At 43.2% G+C, this 25675-nt stretch overlaps 1 protein-coding gene across 1 annotated transcript in view; it reads left to right on the forward strand.

The window, feature by feature from the left end:
- The first annotated feature begins 86 nt into the window (after window positions 1-86).
- Window positions 87-25675, forward strand: part of COQ8B (coenzyme Q8B) — a 70768-nt gene continuing 45179 nt past the window's right edge. The window contains exons 1-9 of the mRNA XM_056538791.1: window positions 87-249; window positions 1935-1979; window positions 7696-7879; window positions 9828-10100; window positions 13419-13485; window positions 13588-13665; window positions 18296-18415; window positions 23942-24027; window positions 24404-24544. Of these exons, the coding sequence (XP_056394766.1) occupies window positions 7703-7879; window positions 9828-10100; window positions 13419-13485; window positions 13588-13665; window positions 18296-18415; window positions 23942-24027; window positions 24404-24544 (942 nt within the window). The 5' untranslated portion in view covers window positions 87-249; window positions 1935-1979; window positions 7696-7702. The remainder of the gene's footprint in view (window positions 250-1934; window positions 1980-7695; window positions 7880-9827; window positions 10101-13418; window positions 13486-13587; window positions 13666-18295; window positions 18416-23941; window positions 24028-24403; window positions 24545-25675) is intronic.

Here is a 25675-nt window from a genome sequence, read left to right on the forward strand (position 1 = left end):
TGACGCGCGCTGTGATTGGCCCGCGCTACGTGCGGCGCTGATTGGCTGTGAGAAGAACGTGCCTGTCATTGTGATTCCCGGTATCTAAACCGGTGCCGGAGACGAGGGTGGAGAACGCAGCGCTGTCCCGAATAGGTGCAGCGATCCGAGCGTCTCGGGTACTGCGGCGCGGGTTTTTTTTTTAGCTTGGTGCTTGCCCTCATCAAAGATGGCGGCAATGGATGTCTAGTGAGTGCGTGAGAAGCAGAGGTGAGTATGTAATGTTCTTCCATATAGTATAAGTAATGTGTAGTGTGTGTGTGTATGATCCTGCGGTGGTGAACTCTGCAGTCTGGTGAGGAGATATGTCCATTAGTAGATGTGTTATATAACTGTGTTACCTAATGGAGGGCGGGACCCCACCTGTCATTGGTATAGAGGAGTATAATGTGTATATAATCGGTATATAGCTCTAGTAATGTCTCTATAGGTAGTTATATCCACCTAAGTCATAGCACTGAATTTCTATGGAAGTAAATTGAAGTATTGTACAACAAAAATTTATAAAACTTTCTGATACCCTTTTTTTTCCTAGACCTCCAACATTGTAAAAGGGGTATTTGGGATGGCATGTGACTAGTAGGGGTCCGACCCCCGACAGGGGCCACAGTGCTGATTTAACATTATGACTATTACTATAAAAGATAAAGGGGTGTACCATCAGGAAACACACATCCCCCCCCCCATACACAACATAGGGTATAGTGGGCTGATCACGGGGGACCCTCCACCCTACTATGACCTCCATAATGGGACCCCGGATCTCCCAGCAGTTGGACATTTAATGACATCAGACACTTATCTTCCATCCCAGTGTTTCCAAACCAGGGTGCCTTCAGCTGTTGCAAAACTACAACTCCCAGCATGCCCGGACAGCCTTCGGCTGTCCGGGCATGCTGGGAGTTGTAGTTTTGCAACAACTGCAGTGCCACAGTTTGAAGACCACGGGTATCAGTAAGGGTGCATTCACACCGTGTTTATGCAATACAGTTACCGTATAAGGTTTCTGATGAAAAACGGATTCCTCAAAACCGGACCAAACTATCAAAGCGTGTGTACAAATTTTAACCAGTTTACAGTTTTAAAAAATGATGTCTGATTGCAACTGTTTTTAAGGAAGAAACGTATACATTTTTAACTTTTCACTCCATTATGAATAAAGTTTCACTGGCTTGAATGAAATTCCAAGAAAAAAAACTGTGCAAAGTCAAAAACCGTATGGTGAAAATCAGATGGAACCGTACGCACATACAGTTCCCATTGACTCCCATGTTAAAAAAAAAAATAAAAAATAAACTTATACGGTTTTTCACCCTGACCAAAAACCGTGGTAGGCTAATGTTTTGGGTACAAGGAAAAAAACGGACAAAACAGTAAAAGGCGCAAAACGGATGCAACCGGATGCATCATTTGGCATACGGTTTTCAATGGAGAGTCAATGCATACGGTTTTCAATGGAGAGTCAATGCATACGGTTTTCAATGGAGTCAGTGCATACGGTTTTCAATATGGTTCCGTACGGTTTTCAAATTTAATACGTATACGGGAACTGTATTGCAAAAAACGTGGTGTGAATGCAGCCTACAGCTATGCAACCTTGTGGTTGTAAGGCCCCATTCACATGACTACTTGGGGCTCTGTTGCCAGTATACATCTAGTTACCTTCCAAAAGAGAATATCGACATGTGCCATGGTGTACCTGCAGCGGAGCCATAGACATTACTAAACCAAGCCCTGTCTATTAGTAATGACGTGCGTTCTGCGTTACGTATACACATGGTTTATTTGCGGGACGCAAAGGCACGGTACACTGCTGCTGTTCTCACTTGAAATAAAAAAAAAATAATGTAGTATTTTTATTTTATTTATTTATATTTTCTCTCCTTTTAAACCAGAGTTACCCCGAATAAAAGAAATTGCGAGTTTGGAAAGAAGTTGAGGTGAGAAGTTTGTATTGTCAAACATATCCAGGCTGTCCGGGTATGCTGGGTATTGTAGTTTTGCACCAAACGGAGATACGCTGTTTGGAAAGCACCTCTCTACTGTATAGACTTTAGGGGGAAAGAAGTACCGTATATACTCGAGTATAAGCCGACCCGAGTATAAGCCGAGACCCCTAATTTCAACCCAAAATCCCAGGAAAAGTTATTGACTCGAGTATAAGCCTAGGGTGGGAAATACCTCATCCCCCCCCTGTCATCATCCAGACCCGTCATTAACATCCTCATCATCCCCTTGTCATCATCCCACACATCCCCCCTTCATCATCCCCTTATCATCCCACACATCCCCCCTTCATCATCCCCTTATCATCCCACACATCCCCCCTTCATCATCCCCTTGTAATCATCCCACACATCCCCCCTTCATCATCCCCTTGTAATCATCCCACACCCCCCCTTCATCATCCCCTTGTAATCATCCCACACCCCCCCTTCATCATCCCCTTGTAATCATCCCACACCCCCCCTTCATCATCCCCTTGTCATCATCCCACACATCCCCCCTTCATCATCCCCTTGTCATCATCCCACACATCCCCTTATCATCCCACACATCCCCCCTTCATCATCCCCTTGTCATCATCCCACACATCCCCTTATCCCACACATCCCCCCTTCATCATCCCCTTGTCATCATCCCACACATCCCCCCCTTCATCATCCCACACATCCCCTTATCATCCCACACATCCCCCCTTCATCATCCCCTTGTAATCATCCCACACCCCCCCCCCCCCCTTCATCATCCCCACACCCCCCCCCCCTTCATCATCCTCTTCTCATCATTCGCCCTCAGTGGTCTTCAACCTGCGGACCTCCAGAGGTTTCAAAACTACAACTCCCAGCAAGCCCGGGCAGCCATCGGCTGTCCGGGCTTGCTGGGAGTTGTAGTTTTGAAACCTCCGGAGGTCCGCAGGTTGAAGACCACTGCGGCCTTCAACATGCGGACCTCCAGAGGTTTCAAAACTACAACTCCCAGCAAGCCCGGGCAGCCATCGGCTGTCCGGGCTTGCTGGGAGTTGTAGTTTTGAAACCTCCGGAGGTCCGCAGGTTGAAGACCACTGCGGCCTTCAACATGCGGACCTCCAGAGGTTTCAAAACTACAACTCCCAGCAAGCCCGGGCAGCCATCGGCTGTCCGGGCTTGCTGGGAGTTGTAGTTTTGAAACCTCCGGAGGTCCGCAGGTTGAAGACCACTGTGGCCTTCAACATGCGGACCTCCAGAGGTTTCAAAACTACAACTCCCAGCAAGCCCGGGCAGCCATCGGCTGTCCGGGCTTGCTGGGAGTTGTAGTTTTGAAACCTCCGGAGGTCCGCAGGTTGAAGACCACTGCGGCCTTCAACATGCGGACCTCCAGAGGTTTCAAAACTACAACTCCCAGCAAGCCCGGGCAGCCATCGGCTGTCCGGGCTTGCTGGGAGTTGTAGTTTTGAAACCTCCGGAGGTCCGCAGGTTGAAGACCACTGCGGCCTTCAACATCATCCAGCCCCCTCTCACCCCCTTTAGTTCTGAGTACTCACCTCCGCTCGGCGCTGGTCCGGTCCTGCAGGGCTGTCCGGTAAGGAGGTGGTCCGGTGAGGAGGTGGTCCGGGCTGCTATCTTCACCGGGGGCGCCTCTTCTCCGCGCTTCCGGCCCGGAATAGAGCCGTTGCCTTGACAACGACGTATCTGCGTCGTTGTCAAGGCAACGTGACTATTCTGAGGCCGGGCCCGAAGCGCTTAGAAGAGGCCTCCCCGGTGAAGATAGCAGCCCGGACCACCTCCTCACCGGACCACCTCCTTACCGGACAGCCCTGCAGGACCGGACCAGCGCCGAGCGGAGGTGAGTACTCAGAACTAAAGGGGGTGAGAGGGGGCTGGATGATGTTGAAGGCCGCAGTGGTCTTCAACCTGCGGACCTCCGGAGGTTTCAAAACTACAACTCCCAGCAAGCCCGGACAGCCGATGGCTGCCCTGGCTTGCTGGGAGTTGTAGTTTTGAAACCTCTGGAAGTCCGCAGGTTGAAGACCACTGCGGGTGGGGGAGTTCACTCGAGTATAAGCCGAGGGGGGTGTTTTCAGCACGAAAAATCGTGCTGAAAAACTCGGCTTATACTCGAGTATATACGGTATGTGACAGGTTGGTGTCTGGCCGCAATCTGTTTTCCTATAGTTCAGTATACTGCAGTAGTGGGACTGCTGTGACTACTATGGGGGAGCAGCTATTGTTACTATTGGTTGGTGTAGAGTGTGTGACTACTGCAGTTGGGGGTTTCAGTGTATGCTGGGAAAGTTAGAGGTATTCCAGGAAAAAACTTTTTTTTTTTATATATCAACTGGCTCCAGAAAGTTAAACAGATTTGTAAATTACTTCCATTAAAAAAATCTTAATCCTTTCAGTACTTTTGAGCTTCTGAAGTTAAGGTTGTTCTTTTCTGTCTAAGTGCTCTCTGATGACACGTGTCTCGGGAAACGCCCAGTTTAGAAGCAAATTCCCATAGCAAACCTCTTCTAAACTGGGCGGTTCCTGAGACAGGTGTCAGGTGTGACAGGTGTCATTACTTAGACAGAAAAGAACAACCTTAACTTCAGAAGCTCATAAGTACTGAAAGGATTAAGATTTTTTAATAGAAATAATTTACAAATCTGTTTTTAACTTTCTGGAGCCAGTTGATATATATAAAAAAAAAAAGTTTTCCTGGATAACCCCTTTAACCCCTTAAGGACTCAGCCCATTTTGGCCTTAAGGACTCAGACAATTTAATTTTTACGTTTTCATTTTTTCCTCCTCGCCTTCTAAAAATCATAACTCTTTTATATTTTCCTCCACAGACTAGTATGAGGGCTTGTTTTTTGCGCGACCAGTTGTCCTTTGTAATGACATCACTCATTATATCATAAAATGTATGGCGCAACCAAAAAACACTATTTTTGTGGGGAAATTAAAACGAAAAACGCAATTTTGCTAATTTTGGAAGGTTTTGTTTTCACGCCGTACAATTTCTGGTAAAAATGACGTGTGTTCTTTATTCTGAGGGTCAATACGATTAAAATGATACCCATTATTATATACTTTTATATTATTGTTGCGCTTAAAAAAAATCACAAACTTTTTAACCAAATTAGTACGTTTATAATCCCTTTATTTTGATGACCTATAACTTTTTTATTTTTCCGTATAAGCGGCGGTATGGGGGCTCATTTTTTGCGCCATGATCTGTACTTTTTTTTTGATACCACATTTGCCTATAAAAAACTTTTAATACATTTTTTATAATTTTTTTTTAATAAAATGTATTAAAAAAGTAGGAATTTTGGACTTTTTAAATTTTTTTTCGTTCACGCCGTTCACCGTACGGGATCATTAACATTTTATTTTAATAGTTCGGACATTTACGCACGCGGCGATACCAAATATGTCTATAAAAAATGTTTTTTACGCTTTTTGGGGGTAAAATAGGAAAAAACGGACGTTTTACTTTTTTATTGGGGGAGGGGATTTTTCACTTTTTTTTTACTTTTACTTTTACATTTTTTTACATTTTTTTTTACACTTGAATAGTCCCCATAGGGGACTATTCATAGCAATACCATGATTGCTAATACTGATCTGTTCTATGTATAGGACATAGAACAGATCAGTATTATCGGTCATCTCCTGCTCTGGTCTGCTCGATCACAGACCAGAGCAGGAGACGCCGGGAGCCGCACGGAGGAAGGTGAGGGGACCTCCGTGCGGCGTTATGAATGATCGGATCCCCGCAGCAGCGCTGCGGGCGATCCGATCGTTCATTTTAATCGCGAACTGCCGCAGATGCCGGGATCTGTATTGATCCCGGCACCTGAGGGGTTAATGGCGGACGCCCGCGAGATCGCGGGCGTCGGCCATTGCCGGCGGGTCCCTGGCTGCGATCAGCAGCCGGGATCAGCCGCGCATGACACGGGCATCGCTCCGATGCCCGCGGTTATGCTTAGGACGTAAATGTACGTCCTGGTGCGTTAAGTACCACCTCACCAGGACGTACATTTACGTCCTGCGTCCTTAAGGGGTTAAGGAGTAGGCCTCTTTACAGAAGGTGGGTGGGGGGTGACAAGTTTTGTTTTCTAAAAGGGGGATCTCCGCTGGAAATACTTGCAAATGATGCGTAAGTGCAGGAGTTTTAATTAAAGGGAACTAATCGTCAGATTTTACCCTATATGATAGCGTTTTATATAGGGAAAAATCTTTATCCTCACCATCCCCGGGGGACTTAGAAACTAGTCACCGCTGCGGCCGTAAGTAGTCCCCTGGACGGGGAGCTCCTCTTACCTAGCCCCGTATCTTCGGCCGGCAGCAGCAACAACTCCTCCGCTTGATTGACGGGCCGCATCATCGCTCTGATCCATCTGTTCAGTGATCAGAGCGATGACGTGGTCATCAATCAAGCTGAGGGGGCGCCACTGCCGGCCGAAGAACAGGACTAGGTAAGAGGAGCTCCCCGCCCAGGGGACTACTTACGGCCACGGTGGTGACTAGTTTATAAGTTCATATCCTCACTATCCCTGGGGGCAGGAGCATCCCCCGGGGATGGTGAGGATAAAGATTTTACACTATAGAACGCTTTGCTAAGTGTTATATAGTGTAAAATCTGATGATTGGTTCCCTTTAAATTGGAGCAACACTTAACACTTTTGGCCAGAGGCGCACTTTAAACATGAACGGTTTCTGACTTTTCACCTGCCTGTTTTATGAGTAAAATACTCTAACAATATAAATCACAACAACTAGTTGAGGCAGATATATCTACTATGTATATAGACAACTTTTACAAGGAGAGCATGTGCCTGGAATTCAGCCTTATAAAATCTATAAGTAAACCTATTTAGTGTACATTGACATTTACAGGTTCCTTTAAAAGGCTATGGACACCTTTGCACTGATTTTTATTTTATATATTTTTTTTTATTTTTTTTTTTTTTCTTGTGTTAATTTTCTGCCTAAATGCAATGCACTGTTTTCACACTGTGCATTTTTTGGGTGAGCATTTGTTTATGGGAAGAGTTGCGACAGATGATGTTGTGGAAAGAGAAGGATCGGGCATGTTGGGTTTCAATGATCCCTTTTGTTTTAAGAGAGATAAGAGGCCACCAGTGGAGTCTAGGAAAAGACTTGGGGTATGTTCACACGGCGGAATGTCTGTGCCGAATTTCAACACGAATATTCCGCTGTAGCAGAGTCCCATTGATTTTAATGGGATTCTGCTGCACTGTTCAGAAGGTGGGATTCCCACAGCAGATGTTTTTGCCGCGGAAATTCCTATTCCGCCTCCCATAGAAAGAATAGACATGTCTATTCTTTCTGCAGATTTCGCTCGAAATTGCATTACCATCTATGAGGCGCATTTCCGAGTGGTCCTACCGCCCGCTTGATCGTGCAAATGTGCTGAATGTCCGCCCTGTTTGCCAAGAGGTAAGTCTAAAACTAGGAGCAGTTACGATACAGGAAGCCTGAAAATGGAGAAAGGTAGATTGCAGGCTGAAACGCAGGGCAACATTTTAACTCAAAGGTAACCATTACCATACATAATTATACTTTTTCCACTTTAAAGGTGTTCGTGGCCTTTTGTGGCCTGTTATGTAATTTGACAATATATAGTTCTGCCTCTTTACTTTGACCTCTGATTTTTGTGTTTCAGACATAGGATGTGGAAGGAGGTGGTCTTGGTGTTACAGGGAGCGTCCCATGTGGCGCAGGCGATGGCGAAGATGGGCTGTGAAGAGCTACGTTTGGTGACCACTACATCCACATTAGGAAGCGGCATCAAGTCTATGCAGTCTACAGCTGAGCGATGTGTGAGCGCGGCATTCACCAGAATACAGGTAAGCCAACTGTGTAGCCACATGGCGTCACTTTTCCCTTGGGGTGTGTTCACACATACTATATACGCTGTACATGTACAGTATATGCGTTTCCCAACCAGGGTGCCTCCACCTGTGGCAAAACTACAACTCTCAGCATGCCCGGACAGCCGTTGGCTGTCCGGGCATCCTGGGAGTTGTAGTTTTGCAACAGCTAGGTTGGGTAGCACTGGTCCTGTGCAGCAGTATTAACAAAGCCCTTTCTTAAAGGGGTATTCCAGGCAAAAACGTTTTTATATATATCAACTGGCTCCAGAAAGTTAAACAGATTTGTAAATTACTTCTTTTAAAAAATCTTAATCCTTTCAGTACTTATGAGCTTCTGAAGTTAAGGTTGTGCTCTCTGATGACACGTGTCTCGGGAACCACCCAGTTTAGAAGAAGTTTGCTATGGGGATTTGCTTCTAAACTGGGCGATTCCCGAGACAGGTGTCATCAGAGAGGACTTAGACAGAAAAGAACAACCTTAACTTCAGAAGCTCATAATTATTGAAAGGATTAAGGATTGAAAGGTTTTTTTAATAGAAGTAATTTACAAATCTGTTTAACTTTCTGGAGCCAGTTGAGAGAGAGAGATATATATATTATATATTATATAATATTTTCCCTGGCTAACCCCTTTAAAGGTTTTCTATGCAGTCGGAGTGTGGCCTTCTAGTAAGTTTTGTTGTAGACCCCTACAATGTCCTTTTGCATCCCTGAATATATTACTTAACCAGGAAATTTGCAGCAGTCTGCTTGCTATTATGGCGATCTCACAAATATTTCTAAAGGCTCCCTCATGTGACACTAAGGCCTCATATCTCCGGCAGTGTGAAGCCCGTTATTTTAGGATCGCGAATAGCGGGAGAAAAAAATTGTGCTTTCTCTGAAAATTACGGCGCCTGACGGACCCCATTGATTATAATGGGGTCCAACGGGGCCCATTATGACCCTTCAAACTCCCCCCCCCCCCCCCCCCCCCCCCCCCAAAAAAAGTGTGAAGGACGTTATTCCCAGGTCGTAACGGTAGTGTGAAAGGGGCCTTAGTGTTTAGTACAACAATTGTTTGCATATCCTTAACACTTTTATTCCTGTAGATCATCTCTTGCTTACGTGGAGGTCACACCTCTCGCCCTTAGGACATCACTAAGAAGATTAGGAGTGTGAAGTTTCAGGGAATGCCTGTCTTGTAGAGGAGACAATCTGTGTCCCGTGACTTCCCCCGATATTATCTCCGTCATGTCTTCAAGTAATATTTAAGATTTTAGTGTCTTAGGGTGTATTCACACGTACAGTATCCTTTGCATATTTGATGCTGGAGATTTAATGCTGCAGATTTCAATGTACACTAAATGACTGACACACAGCATCAAATCCTGCACATCAACTATTTGCACGATACTGTACGTGTGAATTGACCCTTAAAGGGGTACTCCACTGCTCCAGTGTTTGGAACTAAATGATGTTCCGAACACTTAGAGCCAGCGCTGGGAGCTTGCGATGTCATAGCCCCGCCCCCTCTTGACATCACCCCCGTCCCCTCAATGCAAGTCTATGTCTCTGTCCGGGCATGCTGGGAGTTGTAGTTCTGCAACATTTGGAGATCCACAGGTTGGAGACCACTGCCCTACAGGATTGGGGGATCCGACTGCAAGGAATCCCCTTCAGTCTTTAGTATAGGAAATTGACTCCTCTTCTCTATCACTTCCTGATAGGTGGAGTATTGATTGTTGAGACCCCCATTAATTGTCAGAATAATGTCTACTCTACTGTCCGCCTGAGGTTTAGGGGGTGAGGGCTAGACCCCCCCCCCCCCCCACTGATCCTCCATTACGCCATAATATTACAAGATGTGAAAGTCTATAGTTGTGACCGCTGTCATTGTTCATTGATTGTATGGATTGATCTCTCGACATGTTTTGTCTAGGTCAATAAGACAGACTCCAGGGAGCGCCCACCATCCGATGATTTCAGCGCTGAGTCTTGGAGCGTGATGTCGGAGTTACCCCCGGCTGAAGATATGCCACCTTCCCCGACCAACCCTGCAGAATGGCAGAAGAAGGGCCCAAGCCTGACTGGCATGGGGCAAGTCAGAACATACAGCACCATTAGAGGCTTAACAGCTGATGAGATTCAGAGAGCGAGGGAGACTAAAGTTCAAGGTGGAGCAGAGGATCTTGGGAGACCCAAGCGACAGAAGGTGGGGGATCACTACTATTAAATATCACAATGGCAACATTTTCTTTTATCATATTTTTTTTTTTTTTCAAGCCTTAAAGGGGTATTCCTACCTTGTTACTGCCGTCTTTCTCTGCTCCTCCGGCCTCTTTGCAGTGGCCGGAGGTGGTCTGGAAAGCATAAAGCAGCCAAGGTGGGAAGTTACACAATTTGTGTAACTCCCATTGACTTTAATAGGAGTTGTGTCAAATGGCGTGGCCCCACAGACTGTTTATATAACCCCAGGAGTTATGCAAACAGTGTCAGGCTGGGTTCCCATAACGTTTTCTCCCATACGGGAGCGCATACGGCAGGGGAGAGCTAAAACCTCGCGCTCCCGTATGTAATTTATTTCAATGAGCCGGCCGCAGTGAAACGTTCGGTCGGCAAATTTTTGCCCCGTATGCGCTTTTACAACCGGATCTAAAACCGTGGTCGACCACTGTTTTAGATGTGGGGAAAAAGCACATACGGGGCAAAAATTTGCCGACCGAACGTTTCATTGCTGCTGGCTCATTGAAATGAATTACATACGGGAGCGCATAGAAAGGCATACAGGAGCGCGAGGTTTTAGCTCTTCCCTGCCGTATGCGCTCCCGTATGGGGGAAAACGTAATGGGAACCCAGCCTGACTTGTGGAGCTACAACGTTTGTCTTACTCCCATTAAAATAAGACCTTGTCTTGACCTCGGTGAGAATACCCCTTTTATAGTGGGAATCCAAAAAGTTATACCCTGTTCACAGGATAGGGGATAACAAGCTTATTGGTTGGGGACTTGCCATATGTCCGGCCACCACTCTATTCATTCTTTATGGCGCTTCCGAAAAATTGCTGAGTGAGCTTGGCAGTGTGTAAAAGCCCCATAGGGAATGAATGCCGCATGTGTTGTGCTCTGTTCAGTGGGGTCCCATTGGTTGAACCCCTACCGATTAGCTTGTTGTTCTCTATCCTGTTGGTAGGGGAACACTTAGCAAGTTGGGAATACCCAGATTTGTCATCATTGGTCAGGATCTGGCAACTGGTACATCCACCATTGACAGTTCTGCCTGTGCAGTTTTGGGATGGGAAATGTACAATTATCTGTATGAAAACAGTAGTATAAAGCTATCCTAGTCTTTGTTTCACTTGTAAATCTTGGGACGGGGCCATTATTGTTGCCAATGTCTGGCTAAAGTGAAATAAAATACCTGTGACATAAATTGTCTGGTCTCATTCATTGCGAGCATCTATCTACATCAGTGTTTCCAAACCAGTGTTCCTTCAGCTGTTGTAAAACTAGAATTCCCAGCATGCCCTGTGACAGCTTTTGACTATATACCAATGAGAAATATCTGATCAACACCATTTGGCTAAGTTTCTACTTGTCTTTTATTTTATTTTTTAAACACCAATTCTGCCGCATGGCATTTTTTCGGCCAAAAAACGCTGCGGAGCGGCTCTATACAGTGCTCACATCTCTGCACTATACTCCGGCCGGCCATTCATATTTCCCTCTGAGAGCTGTGATTGGCTGCAACCATCCGGCCAATCCTCACTCTGGGCGGAAAATATGAATGAGTGATGTTCTATTCACATCACTGGCCGGAGTATAGTGCAGAGATGTGAGCGCTGTATAGAGCCGCTCTTCATCTCTGCTATATTATGGACAATCGCATCGGGTGTCAGGACTGACACCCGGGGCGATATGTCTATTAGTACAGGTACTACTACTCCCAGCATGGAACAGTCTGTTCCATGCTGGGAGTAGTAGTACTACCTAAAGAAAAGTCAAAAAATAGAGAGAAAAAAGTGAAACGCACACACTTTATTAAAAATTTTATAAAATTTCGTTAAACACATTTTTTTGATCACTACAGCATCTTTTTTTATTTATTTTTTTTTTGTACCCAACAAAAAAAACGCCAAAGGGGCCAAAAATGCAATTTTCTCACAAATGGGAAAAACGCCAGATGCAGGAAATTGCACTGGCGTTTTTTCTTGGGTTTTTTTCAAACCAAAAAACGCAGGACAAAAAAAACAAGTAGAAACTTAGCCTTTAACCTCCTTGCCACAAATAGACATGCAGTTGTATCCAATAGATCCCCCAGATGTGCGACTCGTGTTCCCATACCATCCCCAGCGGGAGGCTGCTTTAATATACAGTCGGGCTCCTGCATTAATGGCTGGAATAGGCTATGGCTATAGCTCAATCTCTGGTCCTTCACCCCTTAGCGGTGACTGTGGTGTCTAAGAGGTTTGACGCAAGATAGAATGGCTTCCCATCTCAACCAGTTAATGCACCACAATTGCAAAGTATATACTTGGGGAGAGATTTATAAAAACCTGCTCAGGAGAAGTTGCTGAGTTGCCCATAGCGACCAATCAGATCACTACTTTCATTTTTAACAGACCTTTTCAAAAATGTAAGTAGCAATCTGGTTGCTATGGGCAACTGGGCAACTTTTCGTTTTGACAGGTTTTGATAAATCTCCCCCTTTTTAATATAATTTTTTCCCTTTTTCTTCCCTCCTGCTTCTTCCTTTTTTGCATAAACCCCACTCTTTAGCACAGGTCATGTGTATTACTGCAGCCCATATCCCATTTACTTCAGTAGAGCCGTGCTACAATACCAGACACAACCTGTGGACAGGAGTGGTGCTGTTTTTGCAAGAAAGGAGCAGCATTTTTTTCCCTAATCCTTTACAACCCCTTTAAAGTGTAACTGTAGAATTTATATGAAAAATAACTATATTGCAGCACTGTGCACTATACTCATTTTTCAAAATCGCTTTCATGTTCAAATCGGCGCATATGTACAGAGCGCTGTTTTCCCTTGCTCCCTGCCACTCTTAACTCTGCATTAGGGAAGCGAGCCTCCTTCTCAGCCTCCCAGACCCAGTGTAATGTAATTATATACGGTTACCTAGGAAACAGCAGAAGGCTGAGAAAAATGGCGCTTTGCTCAGGTATGTACCAATTTTTAAGATTAGAGAAATTTAGATAAATTGTTATAGTGCACAAATCTTTAATTAAAGTGCACATTTATGGTATTGCCGCCCATAACGGGCTACATCAGTGGAAAAATAAAAGTTGTGGCACTAAGATTGCGCAACAAAAACTTTGGTAGATCTTTCCCTATATACAAAGAGACAGATCTCTTAATAAAGATGGACGGCGAGAATCCACTGCAGACCACCCTGGTGACTGAGCCCTGTTACCAGCCGACTTAAACAGATTCCCTTTAATGTCTGCAGGTCGACTGGTATTTTACACTACATACAAAAATCAGCATAATAAACCTTAACCTCTGTTTCTTCACAGCTCAGTGAAAGGGCTAGAGAGAGAAAGGTGCCTGCATCACGTATCAGCCGAATTGCAAATTTTGGGGGTAATTTTATTTATTTTTTATTTCTTTTTAATATATATTTTTTTTTTTAATTATTTCATAATGTTGACTAATAGTTTAATCTTGAACCTTACTGCTCATTAGGATTGGCTGTAGGCCTTGGGATTGGTGCATTGACGGAAGTAGCTAAACAGTCTTTAAGCAGAGAAAAGAAATCAGGAGGTGAGTGATGGGCATCAGCTGGATGAATGGACTGCTGCTGTGTTTGCCTCTTCCCCTGCAGTCATAATGGGGTGTGTTTTGTGTGTATTTGTGTTTTTTGTTTTTGTTTTAATAGAAATCAGATCTATTAGTCTTTAAATCAGGCCTGCATGACTGCTCTTCTCCCTGAGCAGTGATACCGGCAGTGCCCGGGCTGTCAATCACACAGAGTAGGCGTGGTTACAGCCCAAGTAGCAGGGACTACAGGAAGATGCCGCACCCCCTTAAAGGGCATTACCACACAGCGTGGGACCACTTAAAAAGTGATTATCTTCACTATTGCTGACCCCTGGAGGACAACGGGTCATTGTAAGAATGCAGATTTTACCCTATATAATGTGTTGCCACCAGTTATTTACGGTAAAATCTAATGACTGGTTCTCTTTTAAAAGTTAGTATCTTTTGGGGTCTGAGTTTTCAGACCCTGACTGATGGCAAGAATGAGCTGGAAGAAGTGCGCATCAAGCAGCCCAAGACTTAATCCCAGTGTAAATCAATGGGGCCATATCGGTCACTCGTATAGATTACAAGGGGATTACACACAACTAGCACTTCACTCCTCACTGGTCTGAGCGATTCGGTCTGGGTGTTCAACTACACTATCAAAGCTTTTTAAGTGTTATTCTTTACCCAACTACAAAAAATATTTTTGCACCCTACTGATTTCTATCCTTTCAGTCGTGAAACTAATGCTGTACTATACATGGTGCCAATATATGGCCCCTCCAAAGAGGCGATAACATTCACCCAAATAACAAGTAAATGTATGTCTAAAATGGATTAGGGAGAATATTTGTTATCTCAGTGTTTCCCAACCAGGGTGCCTCCAGCTGTGGCAAAACTACAACTCCCAGCATGCCCGGACAGCCTTTGGCTGTCCTGGCATGCTGGGAGTTGTAGTTTTGCCACAGCTGAAGGCACCCTGGTTGGGAAACACTGTGTTATCATAATACTCTCTCTACTGAAAAAAAAATGCTGCAGCCACTTTAGGGGGGGGTTGTAGCCAGGTAACCTTCATTTAAGGCTTTCATCGCTGAGACCTAAGCAAAAATCATGTTCTATTCTTACCGGGGAACTGATAAAAAAAAAATGTACAAAATAAAAACACTTTAGTTTCTGCTCGTACTACTCTAAGGCTCCTTTCACACTGACGTTTGTGCCGGTCACTGTACCGGCCGTCAGGAAGATAGTGGGAGAAATATTTGTGCATGTCACGTCTTTTTCTCCTGCTATCATAACGAGACTTATATTGGACCTTAGAGGAATTCCATTCTAGTGAATGGGATCCTCTTTGCCCGTTATAACTTTTGTTTTGCTCCATAATAATAGCCAAAGTAGGGGGGGGGGGAGCCATTAACGTCCGTTTGTAACGGAGCAACAGTAGTGTGAAAGGAGCCTAAGAAGAAAATATGACACCATAAAGTTAAAGCACCTTCCTCCTTCTATTCTATGAAGCTCTGGACTTGCAGTTATTCCTTTAGGGTATGTTCGAACGTACGCAGATTTGAGGTGCAGGATTTTCTGCTGCAGATTTCAATGTAAACTAAATGACTGGGCACAGCTTCTAATGTGCAGCTACAAATTCTGCGCATCAAATTTTCGCAGGATCCTGTACGTGTGAATGGACCCTTACAGAAGGTATGTTGTGCCCTCAGGATCATTTTCTCTGGATGGCCTAATTAACTTTAGTCCGATGCTTCATATAACTGACAGCTGGTTCACCCGCACTAAACTTTATGCGCAGGCTAATAGTGCAGAGCAAAACAATGTCACCTACATAAATCTGTGCTCCGGTTGCAGAGTTCTAGCCCCCTGTTGCTAGTAAGCTAATCTGATCTTTTGCTTTCTTATGCCCACCCATCATCTAAATATGCACTCTGCTAGAATAACTGAGCACAGGTTCACTTCCTTCTCTCCAATCTCAACTCCTTATCATGTGAAGTATGGGCTCACGCGGAGGGAGGTGGTGGGCTCGCGCGGAGGGAGGTGGTGGGCTCGCGCGGAGGGAGTTGGTGGGCTCACCTCATTAGGATGGGAGAGTAAAGATTTATGCATATGCAGAAGATGGGTGGGCAAATAAGAACATGGAGGAAGAAAAGCTGGTTTCCATCTCTATTGCGCAAAAGATGAGATTAGCTTACTAGCGACGGGCTATATCCAAGATGATACATCAGCTTACTAAGATTTACCCACACGATAACCCTGTGTATTGAATTTAGTGGGGGTGAACCAGCATTCAGTTTCCCTCTAACAGATCGACCACAGCTCAACCTAGGATATAATACAGTATGCAGCAAAATTGCTGTCTTTTTTTTAAGGAAAACTGAGGGTATGAAGCTGTAACCAAATAGTTTTACAGTAACTTCCCTGGCTTTACTAGCAGCAGATAGAGGTTGAGCTGTAGATGTCATACATGCTGCTGTTTTTTGCTCTGTAGGCTGTTTTCAGAACCCTCCTCTACTTTCAATATGCCTTTTAAAGACCACAATAAAAGATCGCTCTTGTGCTTTATTCACTGTAGTTTTAACCATTGTTGCATAAATCAATAGTACAAGTGAATATAGGAAACTCCTTTCCTGCCCTCTTCCTTTCTGAATTCATCATTCACTCTCAAACACAGCCATTTTTTTTTTTTTTTACAAGGTCAACAAGCAGGTTATGTTTTGGCTATGGATAGGGAAGAAGAGAGAGGCAAACATGAAGACTGCAGAGACCGTACAGGAATTTCTATAAGAAAAGTCTGCATGGTTCCCCTGACAGCGTCCTCCCATTAATCTGTGTTCACACATCGGAAGGATTTTGCGGAAGAATAACCATGTTCAATCTTTCCTCTCAAACTGGTGGAATATGCCAGAGAACTCCTTTTTTTTTTTTTTTCTTCAATGGAGCGGCGCTTATGTCCACGGCACACCACCATGGACATAAGTGTTCTGGAGCATTGTGATCGGTGCGGGTCCTCTAGGGAAATTACTCACTGAATTTCCATAGTTTGATCAACCAGGGTACCTCCAGCTGTTGCAAAACTACAAAGGCACTAAGAAGGGATGGGAGCTGTTAAGGACCAATATTTATCAGCCATTGTGGAGCCTGTCATCCATTGGATGACCCAAATTGTCTATACATTCACAGACAGAACAGGGTTTGTGTCAAAGGAACTGAATACTTAGGGGTTCCCCCATAGATTACAATTGGTTTGGCATTAGATCAGTGTTTCCCAAGCAGGGTGCCTCCAGCTGTTGCAAAACTACAACTCCCAGCATGCCCGGACAGCCGAAGGCTGTCCGGGCATGCTGGGAATTGTAGTTTTGCAACAGCTGGAGGCACCCTGCTTGGGGAAACTCTGCCTTAGGGTGTGCTATAGAAATATAGGGGGCGTATTATCCCCTTTTCTGTGTGTGCAGTGTTTGGGAGATATCATGAAATCTGCAGAGGGGTAAACTGATTAAAGGGGTACTCCAGTGAAAACCTTTTTTCTTTTAAATCAACTGGTGGCAGAAAGTTAAACATATTTGTAAATTACTTCTATTAAAAAATCTTAATCCTTCCTGTACTTATTAGCTGCTGAATAATACAGAGGAAATTCTTTTCTTTTTGGTATGTTCTCATGACATCACGAGCACAGTTCTCTTTGCTGACATTATTATAATAATAATAACACTTTATCTATTGTTGTCCTTAGTGGGATTTGAACCCAAGTCCCCAGCACTGCAAGGCAGCAGTGCTAACCACTGAGCCACCATGCTGCCCTTAGTATACATCTGCTATGCATCATTGCTAAAATGGACCGAAATGTCAGCAGAGAGCACTGTGCTCGTGATATCATCAGTGTTCCAAAAAGAAAGGCATTTCCTCTGTAGCATTCAGCAGCTAATAAGTACTGGAAGGATAAAGATTTTTTTAATAGAAGTAATTTACAAATATGTTTTAAATTTTCTGCCACCAGTTGATTTAAAAGAAAAAAGGTTTTCACCGGAGTACCCCTTTAAAAAAAAAAATGCCATATAAAAATGATATAATGGCCAGGAATAGTCACCATCATGACTCTCCTTAGACACTGACCCAGATTTTCAGAGATTGTCTACTCTTTGGTATAGTACAAATTTAGTCCTGGGTTATTTTGCCAATAGATTTAGGGTCCACCTGCTTATCTGTTGGTGTATATGGCTAGTTTTTCTTGTGGGCCTCGTTCTGCCACCATGTCACTGTCACTAATGTTAAAAGAGATTGAAGATAAGGGAAATTCATCAAATCTATTGGAAAAGCAGGAAATATGGAGACCCGGTCCCTTTTTGTAATTCTTGGCGCAAGTTAATGGAAAAACTTAAAAACTCATGATAAATCCAAGGGGCACGGAGTGCAAATGGTTAATAGGCAAATAAATCCTATAGTAAATCTAAATAATTATTGTCCTTAGCTCAGGCCTGAAAATGTGAATGCTGTTTCTTGATCTTATAGCAAACTCTTGATGTATTTATAAGTCTTTGTGTTGAATTTGGATTTTATCATATCAGATGTTTGTGTTCATTTTTGTAAGGTGTAATTTTTGTAAATGTAAGTAAATTTTTTTATTTTTTTATTTCTATTATTGCAGATCTCACTGTCTTAGAAGCAAACTCTTTCATGAGTGAAGCCAATGCCGAAAGAATAGTGGACACGTTGTGTAAAGTTCGGGGGGCTGCCTTAAAGATCGGACAGATGCTGAGTATCCAAGGTGATTATGGGAGCATCGAGAAATGTTCAGTTATGTCCATAATGTGACATGCAGAATTGAATTCTAATGCTGGCTACTTATTCCCCCTTAATGTCAAGTTTTGGGGGCTATGTCACCGTTACACACCAAGATATCAGTATTTTGCAGAATACCCACGGTGCCTCCATAAATTATAACAGACCAAAGGCAATATGCTTATGACTATGATTAGTCTGTTTTCAAGCGAGCACATTTTGCCTTTTTTTGGAGCAATCTTGATGTACTCTAGCAACATAGACTCAACATACTTCAGATTTTGGGGCTTAGTTATAAGTGAGGGTGTTGTGTTTTTGTTGTTTTTTTTTATTATAGAAGCAAACTCCTGTGGTCCGACTAAGGGGAGTCTACTACTAAATGTCACATTTTCTTGAAAAAATAAAATAAAATGGTCATACCATGCTAAGGAAAAAAAATAAAAATAATACAAAGATGTAAAAATTTGCCTGCAGAGTTTCAGCTTTAAAAAAAAAAATAAAATAAAAAAAAAACTGCGGCAAGTATAGCATTTTATTATAAAACTCTGTTTGTTTTCAGGCTTAGTTTTATGTTTGTCAGGATACACATGCAGGTGCAATTCAACAATCTCCTCCCAAACCGATAAATCCATCTCTTTCCTCACTTACACTTCTATAGGTGAAAAAGATTATGGGAGAAAAATTCTGTAAACCCCCATAGACTACTATGCAGATATTCCTTTCCAAAATTCCCTCTTAGGGTGGGTTCACACTACGTCTGTAGTGTACGGTGGCTGGATCCGGTTGGGAGGGGCGAAAACCGGCTGCTCCCGTATCCCAGCCAGATCTGGCCCCAACCCCATTCATTTCAATGAGCCGACCAGAGTCGAACCCTGACTCCGGTTGTCTCATATTTGCCCCGGTTTTCTGACCGGACCTAAAACCGTGGTATTCATTGAAATGAATGGGGTTCGGGCCAGATCCAGGTGGGATACGGGAGCGGCCGGTTTTCGCCCCTCCCAACCGGATCCAGCAACCATACACTACCAACGTAGTGTGAACCCACCCTTAGTCCGTAAAGCTATAGCAATGTGCTGGCTGGGAGGAGACCTAGACCTAGGGTAGGGTAGGTGGAAACATTTATTGTCCCATGTGAAAACATTGTCTATGAAAGTTGGAGTTTCTCCCAAAGACTTAGAAAGGTATGGGGGAAGTGGTAGGAGTCTCCCTTGATACTTTATTTTCTATTTACTATTTAAGAGGTTTTATTTATAAACAATCAAACTAGCCGGGCCAAAGGTAAATAAAACCTGAATTGTAGTCCAAGAATTCTGTAAGTACTTGTCCACACTGCTGAATTTCTGCCACCAAATTTCGCTTGCAGCAGAATCCCATTGTATTCTATGGGATCCTGCTGCAACACTCATATTGCCGTCCCATCCGACTGCATTTCCATCTATGGAGATGGCTTCCCTACTGATGGGAAATTTGGCGTACCTGCTACAGACTGAATCTCTCTCCCTGTGGAGATTCAGCAGTGTGGATGGGCTCTAATAAATTGCAAAAGAATCACCAAAGGCCCAGCAAACCAAGAGGACATCCCGACTGACCATGTGCTAACAAACAAGCATCTACTGGTCCCTTGTCCCCCACTCTAGGGTATTGCAATATTAAAGGGGTATTCCTTACTTACATGAATAATTCCCTTTCGGGGTAGATTTTTCAAGCCAAGTCATTTTAATGGGGTCTCCTTCTTTCTTTTTAAGAGTATCTCCTAGCGTCCTGTTTTTTCTATAGGAAATGAGGGGTTTCCTCATAGCGACTTCCTTTTAATTCGGGGTCTCTTTCGAGTAAAAAACAATTTTTCTTGATAGCTCTCTCTATCATTGGGCTATTAGGGGAATTCTGAAATGTGAAAGTGAAACGTTTATTATTTCCTGACAACCTTTTTTTCTTTTTGTTTATTAGTAATGTATTTCTCTCTGTTCTACTCGCTTTTGCTCTTCCTTCTGTAATCAATTGTAACGGACACTTTCTTTCTGTCAGCCTCTTTTGAAGTTCATCTGCCTGTCTTTCATACGTGGTATCTGATACATTGTTTCTTCTAAGGCAGATAAACTGGCCAAAAGGGACACCCTTCTTCACGGAGCCAGTTCGAGAGCCAATACATATACTCATCTAACAATCCCTTTATTAGTCAGCTTAAGTTCTATGCAAGATACGTAGACGATGTTCTAATAGCATGGGCAGGCACAGAAAATAAATTCAGTGAATTTGTCACATACCTGAATAATGTAAATAAAATCAATTTGTTATTTTACTCCCAATTCGGCAGATCCTCAATCGAGTTCTTAGACGTTAAACTTATTATAGAACAGGATAGAATTATTAGCGAAGGTTATAGAAAAGAGATGGCCAGGAACACCCTTCTTCACTATGGGAGTTCCCACCCCCATTCCGTGAAGAAGGGTGTCCCTTTTGGCCAGTTCATCTGCCTTAGAAGAAACAATGTATCAGATACCACGTATGAAAGACAGGCAGAAGAAGACCCCATTAAAATGACCTGGCTTGAAAAATCCACCCCGAAAGGGAATTATTCATGTAAGTCCTGTAATTTCTGTAGGTTTAATGCTGAATTAAAAACGATGCGGCTAGGTGCGGTTACACATACTGTCACAGACATCATTACGTGCAGGACGAAGTATGTTGTATACGTGATCTTCTACCCCTGTGGGTTCTTCTACATAGGGAAAACTATCAGGCAATTGAGTGCGCGAATAAGAGAACATATGTACACATTCCGCACTTTGAAAGGAGCCCCGCGCCTGATCTCCCATGTAGTGGAAACCCATAGGGGTCAGACGGATCACTTACAATTTTCAGGTATAGAGAGAGTTAGACCTAAGCCCGGCAGGAATATAGATAAGTATTTATTGCAACGTGAAACATACTGTATCATACATACTGCCGCAGCGGGCCCGTTGGGACTAAATGAGAAAGTGGATTATGCACCATGTTTTTAAATATCTAGTTTATACGTTGTATTTATATGTTTGTTCTGTGCTCTTCTGATGTGTATACCAAAATGGCGATATATAGCCAATGGCGTTCACACCAATCACGTCAGCTCAGGTGGGCGGTTCGGATCAATTCCAGGTCCACCTCTCACCTGTATAAGAGCCAGTTCAATCTCCAGACTTGCATGGCCAGAGGAAGCTCGCTAGCCGAGTGAAACAGAATCTGTCGCCTGTTTGTGTACCCCCCCTTGTCTATCCCTCTCCCCCCTCTACTATTTGAATTGTGAGTATTTTGCAATAAAGAAAGAATTCTAGAGAGAAGACGGGTGAGTGACGGTTTATCTTCATCTTCCTTGGATTAAGAAGTTTAGATTTGTAAATTACTTGTAATAATAAGAAAGGAGAGAACCTATTGCAAGACCAAAGCTCGTGTAGAAATGTTTCGCTGTCAAGGTTCTTAAATACGGGTGTTAATCTGGGGAACCCCTGACTTCTTTAGCCTGACCGGTGTATAGTAAGCTCTATTCTGGATCAGTATATCCGTTGCGCGAACTACAGCGGAGATTTAATAGTCCGCAACTTCTGTCACCCACCGATAGGTCAGGGATAGCCGCTTGCCAGGTGGATTGTGCTGCATCGAAGGGACTCTGGATTGTAATAGGGCAGAGATATTAGTGAGAGGCTTTGCCAAGTCCTCAGCACGGAGTAGAGATTCCAAGCCGGTCATAGACCTGGAAATCTGCCCTGAGCCATACGTTGCCAGCACCAGGTGGCGGACTTGCAAATAGCCAATTTTTGCCTTCTAATCCCAATTAGCCTGAATATTGTTCCAGTCTGTTCACAGAACAATCCTGCTAGAACCAGACTGTTGGCGAGTACCATAATATAGTACATCTGGTATAGACTAGAAGAGAAATTATAGCTGAACATAGATCATAGTAACTGGAATGACGGCCTCCATTACGTTGCACAAACACAATTGAAATACAACGTATGTTACATTGTTGCTGCGTCATTTCATGATTCGCTAGCTCTATTTATATGTGTTTTTTGACCTTTCTGCATCTGGATGTATATCATAGTAACGGGAACGATGGCCTCCATATGTTACGCATACACTATGGAAATACAACATAGGTTACAAAGTTTCTGCATTTCTTTCATACATAGCTAGTTTTATCTATAGCAGTGTTTTTTTGACCCGTGTGCCTCCAGCTGTTGCAAAACTACAACTTCCAGCATTCTCAGACATTCTGGATATATATTATAATCACTGGAATGATGGCCTCCATTACGTAGCACAAACACAATAGAAATACGACATATGTTACAAAGTTGCTGCAGTTCTTTTTTTCATGACCTAGCTGGCTCTATCTATAGGAGTTTTTTTTTTTTTTTAACTGTGTGCCTCCAGCTGTTGCAAAATTACAACTCTCAGCATGCCCGGACAGCCTTTGGCTGTCCGGGCATGCTGGGAGTTGTAGTTTTGCATCAGCTGGAAGCACACTGGTTAGAAAACACTCATCTATAGAAAGCTTATATCCAATTTATGTTGTAAAATAGAATGATGGCATTCAGAAATATATAAAAATATTTAAAGGGTATTCCAGGATATATATATCAACTGGCTCCAGAAAGTTAAACAGATTTGTAAATTACTTCTATTAAAAACCTTAATCCTTTCAGTACTTATGAGCTTCTGAAGTTAAGGTTGTTCTTTTCTGTCTAAGTGCCCTCTGATGACACGTGTCTCGGGATCCGCCCAGTTTAGAAGAGTTTTACTGTTTGGATTTGCTTCTAAACTGTGCGTTTGCCGAGACATGTGTCATCAGAGAGCACTTAGACAGAAAAGAACAACCTTAAAGGGGTACTCCGGTGAACACCTTTTTTTCTTTTAAATCAACTGGTGCCAGAAAGTTAAACAGATTTGTAAATTACTTCTATTAAAAAATCTTAATCCTTCCTGTACTTATTAGCTGCTGAATACTACAGAGGAAATTATTTTCTTTTTGGAATTCTCTGATGACATCACGAACACAGTGCTCTTTGCTGACGTCATTTTAATAATTCTTTTATTGTTATCCTAAGTGGGATTTGAACCCAAAGCCCCAGCACTGCAAGGCAGCAGTGCTAACCACTGAGCCACCATGCTGCCCTTAGCATACATCTGCTAAGAAAGGAATTTCCTCTGTAGCATTCAGCAGCTAATAAGTACTGGAAGGGTTAAGATTTTTAATATAAGTAATTTACAAATATGTTTAACTTTCTGGCACTAGTTGATTTAAAAGAAAAAAGGTTTTCACCGGAGTACCCCTTTAACTTCAGAAGCTCATAAGTACTGAAAGGATTAAGATTTTTTAATAGAAGTAATTTACAAATCTGTTAAACTTTCTGGAGCCAGTTCATATATATAAAAGTTTTTTCCTGGAATACCCCTTTTATATATCCTTGAATGATTTTAGTTCTTCAGAAATGTTTTAGTATTTTTTTTATTGATGGCTTCGTTCTTATTACAGATAACAGCTTCCTTAGTCCGCAGCTGCAGAAGATCTTCGAGAGGGTGCGGCAGAGCGCCGACTTCATGCCGTCCTGGCAGATGAGTGTAAGTAAAGTTGTCGCTTACTCTTCTTTGCCATAATCCGTTGATAGTATAAAGAAGATCCCGCCACTCTCCAAGATGGATGCAATGACGTTAGCGTTTATTCATATCTGGTCATAATACAGGACGTGTTTCGGTGCACCGGCCTTCCTCAGCTGTAGAAGTCCTGAGTGCCGAAACGCGTCTTGTATTCTGACCTGAGATGAATAAACGCTAACGTCATTGCATTTATTTTGGAGAGTGCTGGGATCTTCTTTATACCATTGCATTGGATTGAATGCCACCAGGTGCACCACCGTTCCAGAGTGCTGACACTTATATACCATAATCTGCTAATGGGCCAGTGAAATTACAAATGCAGACATTGTTTTGTCCACAGAAAGTCCTTGAGGAAGAGCTGGGCCCTGGTTGGAGGGAGAAGTTGTCATATTTTGAAGATAAACCTTTTGCAGCTGCCTCTATTGGCCAGGTACATCTAGCCAGGCTGCTGGATGGTCGTGAAGTAGCCATGAAGATCCAGGTCAGTTCGCCATTACTTGGCCACCTGAGCATGCTGGGAATTGTAGTTTTGCCAACTAAACAGTTAAACAGTATAAGGAGGCTCCTTTTGTCACCCATCGTGGATGCAAGATCGCCATGGGCCTAACTAAAAGGCCCAATCACCTAACAGAATCACTTAGATTCCCCACCTCTCAATAATTTTACAACAACCAGCCTCTCAAAAAGTAAGCCCTCCATACGATTAAATCAGTAGAAAAATACAATAAGCAAAAGTTATGGCTCTTTAATGGCAGCAGCTTTTAAAAGAAAAATAAAGCACATAACACGTTTTATAAAATAAATAAATACCATAGATTTAGTATTGGCATAACCATACATACCCATAGATTAAAGGTAACATGTTACATATGCTGGTGATTTAAAGGCCCAAATTTAAATGGGAACTCTCCTTTAAACTAACGTTTGCTGTTGCACTCCTTTATGGTAAATAAAAAATCTTTCTAATGTACTTTGTTTAAAAAATAAGTCTTCTATGTTTTATTTGTGTTTAAAAAAGCTGCCACTAGGTGTCTCACTGCTTGTCCAGAGCACATTTCCCTCTATCTCTTGCACAGACTTTGGACTCCTGCTGGCTTGGCAAAAGTCCAAAATCAGGAAATGCAGTCTGGAGTGCTGAGGGGGATATGTGCAGCCTTAGCCAATCATAGCTCATCACACACTGAACTGCTCTGGGCTGTGTGTAGTAGTGAGGGAGGAAGTTCTCCCCTGTATGGCTTCAGATGATGTCACACCTGCTGGGGAACGCCCCTTCCCAGTCTGTGAATGGGAGAAAATACAGAGCAATATCAAGGTAGAAAACTATAAAATAATAAAAATAAAGGCAGGGGGTGGTTTATCATGATGGGGGCAGTGAACTGGGAGGATTATAACATTTAACAAGATCAGGAGAGGTACTCTTTAAGGCTGAAAGGTCAATAGTGTTTTTTAACATTCCCCCTTAGAAAGTTATTTAATAGTTAAAACGTGCAATATGCCTCTATTACAAGATACTGCTCATCCTGCCAAAAATCAAGCCCTTATCTGGATAAATCAGCGAAAAAAATAAAGCTTGTGGCTGACTGTTGTGAGGGGGAACCCCAAAACTATTTCT

This window comes from Hyla sarda, chromosome 9 (assembly GCF_029499605.1).
Source record: "Hyla sarda isolate aHylSar1 chromosome 9, aHylSar1.hap1, whole genome shotgun sequence".
NCBI classification, from domain to species: Eukaryota; Metazoa; Chordata; class Amphibia; order Anura; family Hylidae; genus Hyla; species Hyla sarda.